This window comes from Tursiops truncatus, chromosome 11 (genome assembly GCF_011762595.2).
Source record: "Tursiops truncatus isolate mTurTru1 chromosome 11, mTurTru1.mat.Y, whole genome shotgun sequence".
In the NCBI taxonomy this organism is placed as follows: domain Eukaryota; kingdom Metazoa; phylum Chordata; class Mammalia; order Artiodactyla; family Delphinidae; genus Tursiops; species Tursiops truncatus.
In genome coordinates, this window is record NC_047044.1 from 95,657,143 (window position 1) to 95,677,346 (window position 20,204).

Sequence of the window (20,204 nt, forward strand, 5' to 3'; positions counted from 1 at the left end):
TAATCCAAGTTCACTCTAATCAAAGTAAATTGATATGTGAATTTTAGACATACAGGATTTCTACATAGGTCTTTTTTTTTTTTTTTTTTTTTTTTTGCGGTACACGGGCCTCTCCCGTTGCAGAGCACAGGCTCCGGACGCGCAGGCTCAGCGGCCATGGCTCACGGGCCCAGCCGCTCCGCAGCATGTGGGATCTTCCCAGACCGGGGCACGAACCCGTGTCCCCTGCATCGGCAGGCGGACTCTCAACCACTGCGCCACCAGGGAAGCCCTGTTTTTTATGTATTATTTGTGTGAAAACTATTAAAACCTATTACAGTACAGTACTATATAGCCGACTGTGTTAGTTGGGTACCTAGGCTAACTTTGTTGGACTTAACGAACAAACTGGACTTATGAACACACTCTCAGAATGGGACTCATTCATATGCAGGGGACTTACAGTATTTGGTTCATTCAACAGTCATTGATTGAACTTTCATCTATTGTGCAAACTGTGAGAAGTCAGAGGGAAGAGACAGCATGTCATGTCTAAGGAAGTGTATCAGTTTCATGATGAGGAGTTGGGGGTAAATGAAATGAGAAAAAAACAAGAAGCTATCGCAGTAATTCACGAGAGGATAAACCCCTAAACAGAAGTAATAGCAAAAGTACAAAAACCAGAAGACACTTGTGGGCTTTACTGAGGGGGCAGACCCTGAAGAACTGGGTGACTAAGGAGTGTTACAGGAAAATGAGGAGGAGGAATCCAGACCCACTCACAGCTTTCTCCTAGTAAGTCTCCAGGAGCGCACAAAATGAGAAGCCATGTTGGGGATGAAGTTCCTGTTTTGAATTTGTTGAATTTAGGGTAGCAGGGAAACATCCAAGCAGAGGAGAAAGAAGATAAGTGTGCGATGTATCCAAAGCTGGGGCAGAGATCTAGGCTGGTCTGTTATCACCATTTAAATGGTAGTTACAGCCACAGGTGTGGATCAGGTCGTCAAAGAACCATGCAAAGCAAGGAAAGGCCAAGAACAGAGCCTCAGGAACATCAGCACCTCAGGAGCAGGTAGACAGAGAGACACTTAAAGGAGACTGGGAAGCAGCTTAGGAGAGAAAATATCACAGAAGCAGGGGAGAGGATTTAAAGAAGAGAGTGGGAGACTTCTCTGGTGACGCAGTGGTTAAGAATCTGCCTGCCAATTCAGGGGACATGGGTTCGAGCCCTGCTCCGGGAAGATGCCACCTGCCGCAGAGCAACTAAGCCCGCGAGCCACAACTACCGAGCCTGCGCTCTAGAGCCCGCGAGCCACAACTACCGAGCCTGCGCTCTAGAGCCCGCGAGCCACAACTACCGAGCCTGCGCTCTAGAGCCCGCGAGCCACAACTACCGAGCCTGCGCTCTAGAGCCCACGAGCCACAACTACTGAGCCTGCGTTCTAGAGCCCGCGAGCCACAACTACTGAACCCACATGCCACAACCACTGACGCCCATGCGCCTAGAGCCCATGCTCTGCAACGAGAAGCCACCGCACCACAACGAAAAGTAGCCCCCGCTGGCCCCTCCCACTCTGACCAGCTCAGGACAAAGGCCTTTCCTGACCACACTAACTGAAGGTGCTTATTTACTTATTTATTCCGTTGTTCCTTCAACTAGTACATCAACCGTGAGAGCAGGGACCTTGTCTGCCTTCTGAACTGCATCCCTGGTACCCGACAGCACCTGGTACGTGATAGGGGCTCAGTAAATACTGGCTGAATTTGATGTGGATTCAAGAGGCGCTTGGACCTGACCATGCAAGGAAAGCATCCTCCTGGAACCTTGACGCCACCAAACACAGACAAAGCAGATCAACCTGGAGATTTTGCTTAAACCAGAAGTTAGCTCAACTCCTAAGCCATTTACCCAGCCAGACTTTTTTCCTTCTTGTATCTCCACTCCAGAAACTGCTGCATCAGCCTGCCCAGCCCACTCCCAGGCCCGCGGGCCCCGCACCACTGGCCTTCAGAGCCCCAGGTGGTGGCAACGGATGCCCTCCTCCCCGTGACGTTTTCTTTTCTCTTCTTTTCTATGAAAGTATTACACACAAAGAAAATTTGTAAATTACAGAGACGTATGACAAAGAAGGGGGGACATAATCCCGATACATTTAACATACTGGGAATTTCCTTATTCTCTTTTCAAGGCACTTTCTTCTTGAGATAAAAACTGTAAAAAGTTTGCTAAACTTTTCTTCTCATTATATTGTTAGCATTCATTGTCATTGGAAATTGTTCCATACATATAATTAAATAGCTTAATAATATTTCACTGCCTGGGTAATTACGGAACCAGTTCTCCTTTAGACATTTTAAATTCTAACATGACCATGGACATTTACCTCCAAACATAAATATTCATATTTTAAAATTTTTCCCCAGGGTAGAGACCCATCTTGATATGTCTCTCGAGAGCTCCTGATAGAAACCAGGTAGAGCCAGCACTGAAATGCTGGCATCTCAATGCCCTAAGCATTGAAGAAACTACAGAAGTCCTCCCATGTAATAATTCGTAATAAAACATAGCAAACAATTACATCACACCCCATAGTTTCCTGTATAGAAGTAACACAAATGTAAAAAATGCATGATTGTCAAACACCCGTCTCCTGCTAAACCATCAGTCCCATGAACACAGGGACCTTGACCACCTTATTCATGTACCTCGCATATAGTAGGTGCTGAGTAATTACTTGGGAGACAGATAGGTGATCAATGTACCAATGAGAATGTGAAAGATAAATCGAGAAAAACTGTTGAACACCAACCTCCAAACAGCAATTCCCCTCCCACCATCCCAACTGCACACCCAGTAGCAGGACTCAAAGCCATGTCTGTTCCATTTATTCCTCATACAAATATTTTACAGTTTTATTTTTTAAATCATTTACACATATTCATACAAAGAAAAATAAATTTTAGGATGGAAACTTGGGACCACGGTAGTTTTAAAAAAAATCTGACCATTAGCTACCTAAGACAAGGCAAGAGGCTTCCCGGCCGCTTCAGTCGCTTCTGGGCTCGGGGCATCTCCCCGGCAGAACCCAAGCTGCTCACTCACTTCCTCTCAGCCTTCGCCTTGTGGAGGTGATATGGGGGAAGGGGATTTTCCGACCCTCCCCGCTACAAACATTTCAAGGACAGCAAAGGCTCAAGGTAACACTGAACCCTCTCTCTGCCAGGAATTTGGCAAGACTGCAATTTCTGAACCAACTTTCCAGAAGAGCTAGCTCAATTCCTACTCGCAGGTCTTTCTAAGAGGAGGGGGATGGCTGCACTCAGGACATTCCTCGTCCCACCTGCTCTGTCCTCCCTCCACAGGCCCCCAAGCCAGAGCCCTTGACCTGAGCCTACGTGGTCCCTTCGAGGCTCATTCCACAATGAGGTTTCCTCTCCCCACACCCAAACACTCTGTAGCAACTTAACCCCGGCAGCCCCTGAGGACCCCTATGGTAATGACGCCCATTACTGCGCACAGCATTATCCAGGGACTCTGAGCTATAGCCAGGAGAGGTCCAAGAATGACAGAACTACGAGCACCCCTAAAACCTCAGCTCTGCTGAGCCAAATCAACATTCAAATCACACAGGCCAACTCCTAACACGTCCCACCCTACAGTCATCACAGAGGCGCTTGACAGAACCTGCCACACACCACTGCGCGAGGAGGCTGGACTATCATCAAGTCCCAGTAAAAGGAGAAAGGAGGGGGAGGACAGACGCTACAAATGTGGTAGACCCAATCAGAAATGGCAGCAGATAACAACCTGTATCCTTGGGTCCTTCCCAAAAAGCAGCACCAAGAAAGGGCGTGATGAGCAGAGAGATCTGGAGCTGCACGGACAGCCCTTGAATTACCAAGGGACTCCGACAACACAGCTCATCTTCCTACAATTATGCAGGAACTAGAACCCAGACTACCCACCCCTACACTGAGGCAGCTCCTGAGAGGCAGTACCGCTTGTGGCCATCAGCCCACCCCCTTGGTAGGCCCGTTTGGGGAGAGGGGATCACATCCAGAGCAGGCACCCCTCCAGGCAAACACTCGCAGGGCAGCCCATCCCACTGTCATTGGGGCAGGCCGAACATCGCTAGGAGGGTGGACAGATCCCGGGCATCAGCCGCCCCGTAGGCGTTGCTCTGGCCTAACATAGACAAGGCTAAACGCAGGGTGCTCCAGATGTTCTCCGACATGGCACCCCCTTCGCCCCGAGGGCCCCGGCTTTTCCTCTGCATGTTCAGGGCCTCCAAAAAGTGTTCCACCGCCTCACTGCAAGGGAGAAGAATGAGAGCTGGTGAGCAGAACCAGTGGAAGGAGGTAGGTCAGCTGGCATGGGGAGAAAGAAAGCTGGAGCTCGAGGTCAAATAACAGGATCAGAGAATGAGGAGCCAGGGCCAAAGGCAGGGAGTTCATTCATTCATTCATTCATTCATTCATTCACTCCTCAGTAGATACTCTCACCGGTGGGCCCCAAGGTTGATGCAGCTGATGCCCAGGTTGTAGCGGGACCGTATATAGCCAGGCTGGAGCTCGAGGGCCCGACGGTACGCAGCTACTGCTTCTTCACTCTGGTTTCCATTGGCCAGGGTGGCCCCTAGCTTATTCCACAGCAAATAGTCCTAAGATAGGGATGGACAAGGGTTAGAAACAGGGGCCAGGCTCAGATCAAATTCTGCCCGATCTCCCCCTGGCTCCCCACTCTGTTTCTCTAACGCATGTTACGATTCCACTCCTGTCTCCACAGGTCACTGTGTGGCCACGACGTTGTGACCACGACGTAACCACTCACCCCCTGCAGACTCCCCTAAGTCCAGACGACCCTAGACTCCCGCTCTTCTTTTCCCAATTCTCCCAAGGCAACCAGTACATGGAACACTGGAATGAAATATCCCATGACTCCGAAGGTCCCAACAAACGATTCCTCCGTAAGGTATAGAGTCCTGTCCTATCTCCCTTCCTCCCCTGAGGCTCACATTGGGACGAACGCTGAGGGCGGCTGTGAAACAGTCCACCGCCTTGTCATACTCCCCACTCAGGTTGAAGAGGACTCCCAAGCCACACTGCACATCAGGGTCAATGGATGTCGGGTCCAGGCGCACAGCTGCCAGGAAGAGCTCTTTCACTTCGAGAAACAGGGAGCTGGACATGGAAGAAAAAAAAATGCAAAAAAGCGGGTGGATGAATACGTCTATATTCCTACCCCTCCCAAATAATCCTTTCACTAACCAATCATACCCCCAAGATGCGTCTATCTATCCTCCTTCCAATCCTTTGTCTTCCATCCCACTCTCAGACCCTGAGCCTCAATCTATCCAAAATTCCACAAGCCAGGTCCTCCTTCTACTCGGGTTGCCACTCGTCATCCCAGGAGGTCCCCACACTCACTCGGACAACAGAGAGCCCAGGATGCGCTTGCTGGGGCCCAGTCCTGCCCCGCTGGCCCCTTCTTCCCCGGCTGCCACCAGGTGGGCATAGGCTGGCGTGTAGCGCAGCCAGTCTCGCAGGGTCTCGCAGGCCTGCCGCTGCAGGGACTCGTTGGTGAAGCTTACAGCCAGCGCCATCAGTGCCGTCCGGTTGTCTGGCTTTAGCTCTAGGCACCTGTTTGGACAGAGATGGACAGAGCTGGGCTCTGAGGCTGACACTGCACCTATCAGCACCCTGGGAGCCGAGCCAAGCTTCAGAACGCAGCGGTACCTGCCAACTCCCGCAGTTAAGGTACAGAGGAATCCTCTACGGGTGGGTTATTAATAAAGTTAAAGTCCTGAGAAACGGAACATTTCAGCAGCCAAGGAACCAGCCAGGGTCCCACAAATAAAACCAAAAGCCGAGGAACAAATGGAGCCAGTCATCTCCAGACTCCCCAAACCTTAGAGTTTCATCATGAGAAAACACTCGTGTTAGTAGCCAGAAAGAAGAGTAGGCTCTGTCATTCTAAAGGTTATTTGTAGAGCCCTGGGACCACCCTGCCCCCCCACCCTTTCAGTGTACTCACCTCCGCAGCGCGCTGATGGCTAAGAGTTCTTGCTCATTCTCCGCCTGGGTGGTCCCCAGGTACTGCCAGGCCTAGAGGGAAGTTGCCAGATTTCATCACCCCGGTATTCACCTTCCCACCACTGCTTCCTCTGCTCGCCCCACCCACCACCTCACTCTCAGAACCCGACCAGGCTGTCGCCCGGGCCCTAATCCATCGGCACCACCCTCAGGGGCCTCCCTCAAAACTGGAGGGAGCGTCTCTCATCTGAAGTCAGAAGAACGAGCTGCTCACTTCCATGTGCTTGGGGTCCTGCTGCACAGCCGCCTCGAAGAGCAGGACAGCGTTCGGCAGGTCACCCTCCTCAAGTCGCCGCAGCCCTTCCTCAAAAGGCTGGGGGTGGTCACGCAGGGGGTTCTCCTCCTCAAAGTGGTACCCCTACGAGGAAGGGAAGCCAAGTGAGACCCCATCCCGGAGGGGGCCATCACAGAGCAGCAGGAATGGGAGCTGACAACCAAGACTGACGTGGAAAAGAAGCTGAAGGCCTCCAAAAAGGTATCCGGATAAATGCTGGCAAGTTCTCCATGTCATAAAGGAGATCACCTACGACCACAGTGAAGAAATTCCGGGTCATGCCCACAGCAACTGGAAAGCCAGGCAAACTCTGATCCTAAAATGAGCTGGGATTAAGCTCATTTTAGGAAGTTTTTATTAGCCGGTGTTTCCACATCCTTGATCTCTCATTACTGGACAGAGCACATTTCTTAACAGGATCTGCTTACAGTAATGAGATGAGTTCTCTTCAGCTATTCAAGGGGCATTTCTTGTTATCCTGCAATAGTGTGATAATCTATAAAGGAAATGCAATTTGGAGTCAGAGGCCCTGCTATTCAAATGCAACTCTTACCCAGCTCACGGAGTCCTGTGCACACTGACTGGACAGCATGTGTTCAAGCACTTTGAAAATTTTAATTTATTCCCCAATTTCATTCTTAAAAGTTATTAATATTAATCTGTATCTGATAGTAAATTAAAGCTAGATTCCAAAATCCTGAGGGCAGAAAACGCTTCAGAAAGACCAGTCCTCTTCTAGCTGAGGCTTTCTCATTTGAGGGAAGTTATGATGCTCTGTGCAGAGCTCTGTCCCCAGGGCTTCCACGAAGGCAGAGACCTAGTAAGCGTGTGACTTGGGACAGGGGAATAAAATGCTCCTTTTTGGAGAGCAGTGGTTACCGTCACAAAACAATACCCCAGAATGAACACAAGATGCAAAATACAGGGCAGGGCCCTTTCTAAACGCAGTTAAGGACAAATCAGAATGAAACTGTACGAAACAAAGACATGAGTGAGGCCCTTCTTCACTGCCATTGTGAAACTGCTCAAGAACCTGAAACGCTTAAATCTTGCCAGCAAAGTTCTAAACCATTATAAGTAATCTGCAAATTATTTGTAACAAATAAAAATTAAATAATTACAATGGGGATTTAAGAAGAGAGACATACAGGAGATGGATTTGGGATAAATGTATAAAAAGTATATTCATGTTGAGAATAGGTAATGTTCCTGGGACACCTCCGTGCAACAGGAAAACTCAGAAGATAGGAAACGACCCTAGAACAAGGATCAGCAAGGGGCAGAGGATAAATATTTTGTCACAACTACTCATCTCCACCAGAGCAGTGAGAAACTAGCCACAGATGATATGTAAACAAGCATGGCTGTGTTCCAATAAAAGTCTATTTATGGACACTGAAGTTTGAATTTTATCAATATATAATTTTCACGTTTCACAAATTATTACTTTTCATTTTTTTAAAACCATTTAAAAATGTTAAAACCATTCTCAGCTCACGGGCCATAAAAAAAAAAGAAAAAGGTGGAAGGATAGATTTCCCATGGGCCACAGTTTGCCAGCCCCACCTAGACTATTAGAGTTCCACAAGATAAAGCCTTCTGCATTCACCCTCCCATGTTTTAAGCCACCCCGTAGGAAACAGATCATTGTCACCGATAACACAATTTCCTAATGAAAGTAATTCCTGCCTCTCAGAGTTACTGAGAGCATCAAATGAGAATATCTGCCACAGCCTTACCAGAAAGGTTAAAATACTATGCTGAATAGGTATTATCCTCAGCAGACAATGCAACAAATCAATTCCATCATGTTGCAACCACAGGGTTCTCTAAGTATGCTCTTGGTCTGTGTTATCTATCCTCCTTGAGATTTTATCAATTGCTGATCAGAGAGGAATTTTTCAAAAGTAGAATATTTGTATAGATGAAAAAAAAAAAAGAGTCCTCTGGAGGAACCTTTAACAACCCACAGGATGCAGGATAAGCTTGGGACCACTGTTGCATCTTAAAAAGTCTAATCCAAGCCATTCATCAGGTCTGATCCATCGTCTGGTCTGCTCAAAATTTCATAGGATCATACTGCAAAAATAGGATCACTACTAAGTAGAGTGTGTCCCATCACAGAAATTTCTCCTTCACACTAACAGTATGCAGTATCATATCTGCTCCAGCTGTAGGTGTAGCCTTGAAAATTTAAGGATCATGAATAAAAAATACGACATTCAGATACCCATGAATTTACCTGATAGAGTCAGAAACACTTGAAAAATAAAAAACAAGTACTATTGACATATAATTTATTAACAGTTTAACAAAAGGCAGACAAAATCTGGAACCTTAATGCAAATGTTTCTAATCCTAATTTTGCAATATCCCAAGGTATCAATGATACCAAAATAGGGTTCAAAGATCTAAAAACATAATTATGTTTTTAGGTTTTGAATTAAAGAATTTATTCCAACTATCATGTCATTAATACAGAAGTAAAAAATGCTAAGAGGAGGTGCTGCTCATATGAAGTTAGAGCTATGTCTATACTTATCAAAAACCGGGAAAAATTTTTTTTAATTATTTTTATTTATTTTTTGGCTGTGTTGCATCTTCATTGCTGTGCACGGGCTTTCTCTATTTGTAGCGAGAGGGGCTACTCTTCGTTGCAGTGCACGGGCTTCTCATTGCGGTGGCTTCTCTTTTCGCGGAGCACGGGCTCCAGGTGCATGGGCCTCAGTAGTTGTGGCACATAGGTCAGTAGTTATGGCTCACAGGCTCTAGAGTGCAGGCTCAGTAGTTGTGGTGCACAGGCATAGTTGCTCCATGGCATATGGGATCTTCCCAGACCAGGGATTGAACCCGTGTCCCCTGCATTGGTAGGCGGAGTCTTAACCACTGCGCCACCAGGGAAGTCCCAGGAAATTTTTATCTAAACTTTATACCTTGCCATTTGTAAGTCGACAGGGCCTGTGCAACTTATCAAGTGTCTATTATAAATTAATAAAAGTATTATCTCCAGGTATTTCCTTCAGTTCTTCCTCATCACAAGTCTATAGAAGAAACTCTTACTATGGAAAAACCAGAGGATGGGGTCCCAAAAGGTAAGCTCCCTTTTCTATTATATCACAGAACAACTCTCAGAAAGTCAGGCTGGGATAATAAACAAAATCATCTTTTTCCTAGTACTAAGATTTTCATTGGCTTTTAAATCCTAGCGTTTTCTAAGTTATCTTGAACTCTGTTCTTCTCTATCTTCGCAAGATCTACCTCCAGAATCCTGGCCCTCTAGTTCTAGCCCCAACCAGGTCTGAGCTGAGAAAAAGACACCACTGATCACCTCCCCAGTTCCTGTTTTGCCTTTTTCAAAACCAAGCAATCTCTCCCTCCCCAGTCATGCTTCAACTCACAGCTCAATTATTACCCACATGTCCGAATGCCCCACAACCCGCAAGCAGATTTTTTTCACAGTGATACCCCGATATAACATATGCTTCTAAGGCAACAGTATATACTACATGCAAAATTCAATCATTCTTCACCACCGACTTCTGGGAAATTTTCTTAGCATTTGAATTATTTAATGTAATTCTTTGAAAATACCCTAAACTGGGGGCAAGTGGTTAGTACCTACAGGAAGAGATCAGAATTTAAAATAAACTTGTGAGTTAAAAAAGTAAATAGATACTAAGGTGGAAGGCAGAGAGATGGCCTACCACCTACCACTCTCTACCAAAGGAGCTATCAATCTTCTTAAAATGTTTTCAACCAACCTCCAAAGCAAGGCTCCTTCCTCTGTGCTCTTACTGCATCGTGTGCAAACCTCTACTCTAGGTATTTTGTCGCTTACTGTTGTTATTTGACGAGGGTGGTCTATTATCGTTAACTTCTATATCCCAAGAATAAAGCATACTCTCAATAACTGGAGGAGCGCAGGGGCAAGGGAATAATTCAGGCTGCCTTTCACGGAAAGGGGCTCAAGAAAATAATTACTTAAGAGTGGGTACCCTTCAGATTCAGGATTAAAGGAGAGACAATAAAACAAGGAAATCCTGCAGTCTGAAAAACTAGTTCTTACCTTATCGTAGGAAGCAGCCGTGAGGTCGTCATAGTCAGAAAGCCAGGGGTGGGCCTCAGCATCCCGTTTGGCCATCTCCTCCAACTCCGCCTGCAACTTGTCCCAGAAATCGACCTCAGACTGTAAGGAAGGCCAGGCAGAGAGAAACAGAAGATTCATCATGAGCACCCCACCCCACCCTTAGTTCCACCAAGATGGGGTCCCTATGGCAGTAGTTGTTTAACGTCAGTGTGTTTAAGATCACCAGAAGAGCTTCTTTTCATGCAGGTTCCTAGATCCTACCCCCAGATTCTGACTCAGTAGTCTGTGATGCCCAGGAATTTGCATTTCTGATAGGCAACCACCCCATCCCAAGCAATTCTGACAAAGAGACTCCAAGAACACTATGAAATACAATGTTCACCCGTCTCTGATGTTAAGACACCCACTCTCTCCAAAGAAGTGTTCTCTCTTGGACTGGTTACACCTGTACTAGCTGCTCTCACCTCTATAGCTGACTTGGCTCGTTCAAACTCCATATCAAGAGCAGATGTGTTTACTGGTCTTGTGAACTGGTCAACCCAGGCCTCTGAAGTACCCTGTGACAAAGAAGGATGGTCATACCACCAACAACAACTTTCCACCCACTAAATGTCAACTAAATACCCATTAGACACCACCAACCTGGGCATTTCTGAGAAGAACGTTCTCAGAATCTCTTTCCCACCCACTCAGGACCTGGATGCTACCAAACAAGCTGGCAATAAGATCCCTTCCCCATCTGGGACCACTGAACACTGAACCCACGGCCGGGGGCACCAGCCGGCTCTGAGGTAGGACTGGGAGGTGACAGTGTCCTACCTGCTGCTGAATAAACTCTGCTGCCCACTGCTCTGCCTGAGCTCGGCCCGACCCTGCGCCGGACTCCAGGGACACCTGCCCCTCGCCAATCTGCCGCACGAATTTCAGGAACTGGGGCACAGAGACACACACAGGCCACTTGGGAGAGGACTTCCGGGTGTGCCCTCTCAACCACGCCCAGAGAAGCCTGCACTTACCCCTCCCCCTGACCATCTCTAGCTACAGACAAGATAGGCTAAAGATGCTGGAAAAAGCAGAGAGCAAAAAGAAAGGGATTTCTGGCTCGAGAGATCTGAGAAGGCACAGAAAAGACAAAGGGTTAGTAGGCAAGGAAATGAGGGCAAGAATACTGGAAGAAGAGGCAGGGTCGTAAGTCTCTGTTCTCCAGACAGGAAGGAGTGGACCTCGGATCTCATCTCTTTCGGCTTAAACTAAACTGGGGTCAGAGAAGCAGGACTCCTGAGTTCTCAGACCAGCTCTGCTGGGCAAAGTAGCAGCGGGACGTGGCTCACCTCAGAGTTAGCCAGCTTTGGGTCATCCACCTTGGCCACAAAGTCGCTGGCCGTGTGCTGCAGGTCCTCCTCAGGCTGGTATTCATCATACCTGGGACAGGTGAGGACTCGCTCATTTTACACGTTAGTCTGCCACATCCTTCCCCACTCCCAGCCCGTGGCAGTTACAGTTCTCATCAGGGTACAGAGAGGGTGACATTACTCCTCTCTCTGGTTGAGGACCTACTAATTTCAATTTACATTAAAGACGGACATTTGGGCAGGAGTGGCAAAGCACTAGCTACATGCTTTCACCTCTCTCTTTCCTAAACGCGTCTTTCCAGAGAGAAGGAATATACAGTGGCAGGCTCCAAATTAAAAGGGGAACAGGGTGCATAAGATAAAGTTACAAACTTTTGGTAGGACAGTTAGGATTCTCGACTCGATTATACTTGAGATATAAATGAATCGGGGTAATAATACAAGTGGAAACCTTAGAGCAGAAAATGAAGGGATTGCAACTTGGTTTAAGAATGTGGATAGAGGAGCTTGGTGGAGGGGAGCAGGAAAACTGTCCCACTCCTTCCACAGGGAGCCGTCCCGAGCGAAGCGGCTGGACTCACCAGCGAGCAGTGGCGGCCGTCCCCTCTGGTTCTCCCAGCCACAGCTTCTCCTCTGACTGCTCCAGGTACTCCTCAGCCCAGCGGGCCGGGGACACAGACAAAGGGTCTGCAAGGAGCAGACAGGTGGGGAAATCAGTGAGGGATCAGGAAAGGGAGAATATTAACTTAACCAAGTCAAAGCAGAATCCCTGAGACCACTGGTCAAAAGAAAATACTACTAAACTTTCAACATCCAACCTGCTCCCAAGGGGCCTAGGGCAGGTGTTTACTGAACTGGGAACAGAGACCAAATAAGGAGGCTCAGGAGAGAAGTAGGGACCAAACCCTTTTGTTCGAAGTGCAAGAGCCCTCACTAAGAAATAGTGGGCACTGGGCCTCCACCTTCCTCAAAGGTACTGCAGGGACCCGGCAGGGAACCAGGGGAGAACACAGGAGCTCCCATTCTTTAACCAAACCTTGGTCTGTCCTCCATTTACACAGTTCACACCCTCCCAACAAAAGGAGCCTCATAATTGGGAGACTGGGATCCACATATATACACTATTGATACTATGTGTAAAATAGATAACTAATGAGAACCTACTGTATTGCACAGGGAACTCTACTCAATGCTCTGTGGTGACCTAAATGGGAAGGAAATCCAAAAAAGAGGGGGTATATGTATATGTACTGCTGATCCACTTTGCAGTACAGTAGAAACTAACACAATATTGTAAAGCAACTATACTCCAATAAAAAATTAAAAAAAAAAAAAGGAACCTCATATTTCATCCTAATATACCTACCAAGAGAATCTGAGAAGCAGAATGCTGGGCTAGAACTAAAGATACATGAGTCCACTCTTCCCACTGGATTTTTTTCATTATTCGAGATGTAACATACAAACATGAAGGTACGTAAAGTGGACCAAACTTAGGTGAGCTGCTTCATTAATTTCTACCCATGAGCACACTCAAGCCACCACCACCCGGATCACGACATGGACCGTCTACAGTTCCCTCACAGGCTCCCGCAGGCCCGCACCCCCCGGGTAAACATTATTCTGAATTCTGTCACTTTTGACTGCTTTTGAGGGCTATGTTTTTAAGTCTAATTCCAGAAATTATCTTAGCAGCTCTCATGAAAAAGGGCACTGCTGCAACATCAGAATAAACATATCAAATGAGGGTGCTGAACTTCTCTCAACCTCCAGGACTTTGCTCTTTACTATTCTAGGGCCAGGAAAACAAAAAAGTAATGACACAGATTAGTTAAAGGATTTAAAGGGACCCTAAAGAGTGAGTGCACGCAGAGAAGGATGGGTCGGCGTGTTCTTTCCTTCTGCTCTGCACCCATATCCTCAAAAATGGTCATCCTGCCTCTGTCCCTAATTTGAAGATCTGTTACTGCTTTGAACACCAAGAAGGCAGGTTTACCGCCTCGGGATTCATATGCAACAGAACTTTCTATTCCATTTAACTGAGACTCTGCCTGAATAATTTCAACAAACTCATCTCAACATCTGAGAAAATAATGTCAAAATCTGAAAAAGAAAGGAAAAAAAAGATCAAGACTCACAGATTTCACCTGATCATAAATAATAAGTGATTTATTACTAATAAAATAAAAGATACGGTTGACAATATTTTTGATCACAGACTTGGTCTCTTAATTTCGAGAACTCCTAACATTTATATCAAGATTTCCCTCACTAGCTTTTACAAGCAACATTTCTCTTTCCTTTGCCCCAGCTAGACTGTTAGCTCAAGTCTGGAGACCTAATAAGGAAATGCTTAATACTCTGTCCCATTCTGCTGAAAAATACCCAGCCCCCCTCCTCACTCTCCAGTCACTCCCTCTCAGCTAGAGTGTTTCACAAAAGCATATTCTGGCCAAAGGTACTCCACCAATTGCAGAGAACACCATTTCTGTGAAATGCTCCTCTGAAGGACAAGCAGCAACAGAAAAAGTACAAAGCACCTGGACTTTAAAACAGACAAGAGGTAGTTTAGAAAAAAGAATCGCAGAGATGAGTCATGCTCATACAGCTGTAATTTGGTATTTAGCCATATTGGCCACAAGACTCAGGATTTTCTGGCATTGGGAACCTGCTCCAACAAAGAAGTCAAAATAAAATAACCAAAAGAATACTACCTGGCCTGCAAAATACTTTTTGAGAAATTCTCACAGAAAATCAGATTCATCTGGATCCCTGTGAGATGGAGGCAACTAAGTCCTGCTGAGTGGGAGGGACTGTCCTAGGGCACAGAGATCAGAGAGTGACAACCAACAACCTAGACACCAAACCTCTGATTCACAGTGTTCACCTGGCCTAGGTTCTCACTGTGTGCTCACTTCATCTGGGCACATCTACCCCAAGCTCAACAGTCAAAAACTCAGAACTTCCCACCTTTACCCATGAAAGTTTCCACATCCACTAAGTAACACAGTGATCAAGAATGCAGGTTCTAGGGTCAGGCTACCTGCACTCACATCCCAACTCCACCACTTATTCACTGTGAGTCTCCAGACAAGTTATCAACCCTGTAAGTTTCCAATTCCTTATCTATGAAGTGGATATAATAGCTACCTCACAGGGATGCTTGTGAAGACCAGATGAGATAATGCCTATGCAAAGCACAGAGTAACAAATATTAGCTATTATTATCATTACTGTCTGCTCAAGGAAAATCCATACAAAAGTGGAAAACATCACAATGAGATTATTATTCCTTTTATTCCATAGCCTCTTCCTCTGCCATCCAGGGGAGAGCTACTGCCAATCATCATCTGCTACTGCTGGCCATTGCCCTTCCTATCAAAGTACAGGCTTATCTCTCATAATTGTCATATGAACCCCACACACCATTTTAGCTGAGGCTGTCTAAACTCAAAATCCCTTAAAGATGCGTTTCTTCCCCAGAGCTGAGCAATCACAAGATGGACGCTTATTTGGCGCAGAAGACTGGGGTGAGAGGGAGAAGCGGAATTCCATCAAGAAATATTTTAGACTAAAAAATGAGCTTTATGTGGCAATGGAATAATTCTGTATCTTGATTGCAGTAATGGTTATGCAAATCTACATATGTGATAAAACTATAAACATACAAATAAAAGCATGTAAAACTGGTGAAATCTAATAAGATCTGTGGATTGTACCAGTGGCAATTTTCTGTTGATATTGTACATAACTAACAAATGCAAAATGTCACCACCGGCGAAAACAGAGGGAAAGACACACAGAACCTTTCTGTACATTTTTTTGCAACTTCCAGTGAAACTATATTTCCAAATACAACATTCAAACAAGAAAAAAACTAAGCTTCAAGGTTCCTTTTAAACTAGATTCTAGAATCCTAACAATGGGGAGTTAAAAATAATGAAGATTTAAAGAATATAACCTTCTCTCAACTTGCAGTCTACTTATCCACAAAGAAATAGGTAACCTATATCACTACTGTAGTAGTATCAGCCACAAATGCTATGAGGCTAGTATCCACGGGTTCCACATCCACAGATTCAACCAACTGTGGATGGAAAATATTCAGAGGGAGAGGGGCAGGGAAATTCTAGAAAGTTCCAAAAAGCAAAACTTTGAATTTGCCCCATGCTGGCGACTATTTACAAAGCATTTACATTGTATTAGATATTATAATAATCTAGAGATTTAAAGCATACGAGAGGGTAGGTTATATGCAAATATTATGCAATTTTATATAATTTTATATAAAGGACTTGAGCAATTTTATATATAAAATTGCAATTTTATATAAAGGACTTGAGCATCCAGGATTTTGGTAACCACAGGGGTCCTGGAACCAATCCCCTGCAGATACCAAGGGATAACTGTACTAGAAAATCAATCCCCGTTAGCTCTTTCTCCCAGATCTCAATTCTCTCATTCAGTAAATTCTGAAGGGCCGCTACATACAAAGCAATATACTACTGTAATAGGACATTTATATGAAGGCAGATCCCACATAGCTCAATATCCCTTTCCAGCTTTCCATATCCCTGCCTCTGTGAAGCAGGCACAGTTCCACAAAAATGTACAAAACAGAGGAAGCGAGAGATCTCCCAAAGACCATTTAACAGGTCAGACAGGTCCAACATGTTTTTCTAAAGTAGTTTTTCATTTACAGGTTAAGGAAGATTTCAATGGCTCCAAGTATTCATCTAATTTTAACAAAAATCTCATCAATCTCAATGCTTACAGTAGTGATGATTTTTTCCTGAATTATCAAAAATGACTGATGCCCATACATTATAACAGAAGTCTCCGTGCGATAAGAAACAGCACTTAAATCTAAGGTTTGTACAAAAAGCTGACTTTCAGTCTGGTGGCGGGTCTTTATTGCAGCTCAGATTTTCCAATTGGGGCAATTCCACACAGAAGATTCTCCATGATAGGGTAATGATTCTAAGTATGGAGCCTGGAGTCAAACAGACATGAGTTTGCATGTAATCTCTGTTACTGAATGATTTCAGACAAAGTATTAACCCTTCCAAATCTCAGTTTCCTTGTCTATAAAATGGGGGAGGAATACCTACCTTGTGTTTCTGTGAAGTTCAACTGGCTCTGAGAATATAAAGTGCATAGAAACCAAGAACACCCATTGTTCTTCCTTAAACTCCAACTTAAAGGAGGGAAAGGGAGTCATGATAAAAGAGACCAACAGCTTTTATTAAAGGTGAGTTTTAGTTGGTACGATTTGGGGGTTTTTCTCTTGTGTGTGGAGGAAGCCCTGTCTTTAGGAGAATAAAAATGATTGGGGGCAGGGGGTACCAATTAGGTCCCATCAATCATGTCATGAAAATTCAGGAACTATGATGATGTGAGCACTCTGAGAGGCCAGAATCTTTGCAACTTTCTCCCTTTATCTCTTTTGTGATTCTTGATTTCTTAAATTGGAAATAGGCTAACAGTGCTCTCTTTGAGAGCAATCAGGAAGAGCAAAGAGGAAGAGAATGCCCTTGCCCAGGCCTGTAATCAGAAAGGCCTGGGGGAGAAGAATCAGTCCCCCAGGATGCAGTGAGCACAGACAACTCAAAGAGGAAAAATTAGGCTGGGACCCTGAAGAGCTTAAGTTGCAGGCCTGGCAGTATAGCATAACGGGTAAGCCCACAGACTCTGAAATCATTCAAACCCAGAGTCAAATCCCATCTCCACCACTTACAAAGCTATGACTCCTTGGGCAAATTATTTAACCTCTCAGCCTCAGTTTTCTTATCTATATACTAGGAATAATAACTACCTCAAGGGTTCTCAGGGGGATTAAACGGACAATGCATTTAAAGCACTAAAACAAAGCCTAGAACATGGTTAAGTAAACATTAGCTCTTGTTATTAATTTTTATTATTATCATCAAGACCATATACTTCAGGCCTTTGAACTCCAGAATTCCACTTTCCAAGGCTCTAACCCTGTTCAAGATGACTTAATGCCAGAATCCCAAGGGATGTGTTAAACATTTCTCTCTTCCTGGGCAACACTGCCATCCACCCAATCTGCGGATCCTCCCCACCAAACTACAGTACTAAAGTTCCAGATAGCAAAGAAGAAACCCGAACTCCTCGTGTTCTCTCTCTCCTCAAAATCTCTTATCCAGTTCAAACGCACGCCTCTGTTTAATATAAGCTTCAATTCCCTGTTACCACCTAAGAGAAATCAGGCTCAGTGCCCTATAGAAAAGAGTCAAGAGTCCAGAAAGGTCCTAAGCAGTTGAAATCACTCTATATCCTAAAATGAATGAGGGTAACAGCGTAGAACTTTGCATCACAGGCGCCACTGTAGATCTTCCCATAAGAAGCCTCACCCGTAACTTCCGAGATGAACTCTTGGGACCAGTCAGTCTCATTGTAATCCTGAGTTACATCCACAGCGTCTCCAGCTGCAAGGAACTCCTGGGCCCAGTTCTCCGACAGGGCCAAGTCGGCCACACCAGGGGCTTAAGGGGGAGACAGAGAGAGAACTAAGGAAAATACCTATCATTCTATCATGCCTAAGGAACCCTGAGTGCACATGAAGACACTCTGTTCCTTTTGTCTCCTTCTGCATCTCAGTTCCTCAATACCAGCAGCATCTAAATACGGAATCCCTTTGTCCCTACCTGCACAGAAAATGGTGACCCCCGCCCCCCCAACCCAGAACCAGACTCTGGACCCACCTCTCTGGGGTGCCTGGCGGAAGTTTGACTGTTCAATCTCCTGCATCTCTGCCAGGAGGTCATCCATCTTGAAGGTCTGAGGGGCACGGGATACAAGTGGCGCATTCTGGTCCTGGAGGAATTCGGCCACCAACTGTCAGAAGAGAGGTGGTGAAAGGAACCCAGCAAGAGACAGGGACCCATTGGATGAGGGATACTAACATCAAACACAAGGAAAGGGAAACACAGAAACTATAGATTTGGAAACGCTCGAAGAATACTTAAAAACAAGCAGGAGAGCTGAGGCAAATCTCATTTGATCAGGGAAGTCTACAGACTGAAGTACGGATGAGCCCAGTTTAAAGGAAAAATACAATGGGCGAACGAAAAATGCGACAGAAAAGACGGGCGTATTTACCTCATCTTCAGAGGCTACCCCCAAAGGCTTAGAGACCTAAGACAAAAGAAAGGGAGACAATATGGTACAGTGGTGAAGACCACAGCCACACAACTCAGTTAACCCTGGGTTAAAATTTCAGTTCTTCCATCCATAAGGCAAGCCACAAAACTTCTCAAAGCCTCAGTTTCCTCATCTATAAAATGGTTGTCTTCGTCTATATAAAGACGTTCAATGTTTAATATAGTAAACACCTGTTGCGTGGCAACTATTATCATTTCCAACACAATAGAGACAGCAGTTATCCCAAAGTGTGCATCCGGACCCTCCATCCCAGGTCACAACTCGAGCTCTCCGCCTGAAGAACACTCACCGCCTCCGAGGCTGGGGCTCCTGGGGGCCAGGGGCCAGGCCTCAACCCCTCCTGCCGAAAGGCCTTGTCCTGGGTGAAGTGCCCGGCCAGCTTCATGAGCGGGTTGGCACCCCCGCATTCCGCCTCCACCAGCTCCCGCATCGCCATGGTGACCGCCGGCTCTCTGATGGGCAGAGGTTTGGAACTGAGGTCCCGGAGCCAAACCCTTCCCCAACCCACAACTCAGCCCGGACCTGGGGGAGGCGGTTTTTGGCCGCTGGCCACTCTCCACCCCTGCGCCTTCTGCTGCGGCCCCCACCTCTGCCAGGAGTCGGGGGGTCGCTGCCCTCCTGCCGCCCCCCTGGGCCTCTCCAGCGGCCTCCACGACTGCGGTCTCTGGCGGCGGGACAGGCGGCAGCCGCCCCCCACAAACGGGCCTGAACCCCAGGGGAGCGGGAGGACAATTCCGCAACTGAGCTGTACGGGAGCACTGGCCGGGCAAGGGAGAGGGAACACGCCGCGGGACCGTTAAGCCCAGTCCCCTACACCCGCAGTCACCAGGCAAGCACTGCTGGGGGCCATGCCCTCTCCGTAAATCACCTGAGCCCCTCCCCCTGCTCGGCCGGTCCCGGCCCACCCATTCCGCGCTCAGAGCACCCAGTCTCCCCCACCAGGGTCGCTGCTCAAGCTCCGCCCCCCGCGACCCGCGAGGACACCGCAAGGGCTGCTGGAAGACCAGGAAGGTGTCCTCGCGCCCCCTCGGGGCCCGGCACTCACCACCGCGCGCGAAGCCGCACGACCTGCCGGGGTACCTGGTGCGGGCTGGAGGGGGAGCGGAGAAAAGGGGTTGGGGAGCCAGGGGCGGGGCTCAGGCTTAAAGGGGCCGTGACCGCCGCGCGACGGTCGCGGCCCTGCGGAAGCTGTTTGGAGGGGCGGAGCCTTAAGTCTGCGACGCAGCGTGAT

General features: G+C 46.7%; 1 protein-coding gene across 5 annotated transcripts; it reads right to left on the reverse strand.

Annotated features, from left to right (window-relative positions):
- Positions 1 to 2,843: 2,843 nt before the first annotated feature.
- PEX5 (peroxisomal biogenesis factor 5) lies at positions 2,844 to 20,158 on the reverse strand. Of its 5 annotated transcripts, none has more exons than XM_019926023.3 (16): positions 20,019 to 20,158; positions 19,263 to 19,425; positions 18,911 to 18,946; positions 18,514 to 18,625; positions 18,163 to 18,294; positions 12,367 to 12,472; positions 11,765 to 11,855; positions 11,253 to 11,363; positions 10,898 to 10,990; positions 10,413 to 10,532; positions 6,287 to 6,430; positions 6,014 to 6,084; positions 5,407 to 5,619; positions 4,995 to 5,160; positions 4,483 to 4,640; positions 2,844 to 4,290 (listed from the first exon to the last, which is right to left on the reverse strand). In XM_019926023.3, the coding sequence occupies exons 2-16, from the start codon at positions 19,407 to 19,409 to the stop codon at positions 4,089 to 4,091; spliced, it is 1,902 nt and encodes a 633-aa protein (XP_019781582.1). In that variant the 5' UTR covers positions 19,410 to 19,425; positions 20,019 to 20,158; the 3' UTR covers positions 2,844 to 4,088. The 5 variants fall into 5 exon arrangements, with proteins under 5 accessions (XP_019781582.1, XP_019781581.1, XP_019781583.1 ...); XM_019926022.3 differs by having other exon boundaries at positions 18,514 to 18,646; positions 20,019 to 20,157; XM_019926024.3 differs by lacking the exon at positions 10,898 to 10,990 and having other exon boundaries at positions 18,514 to 18,646.
- Positions 20,159 to 20,204: the final 46 nt, after the last annotated feature.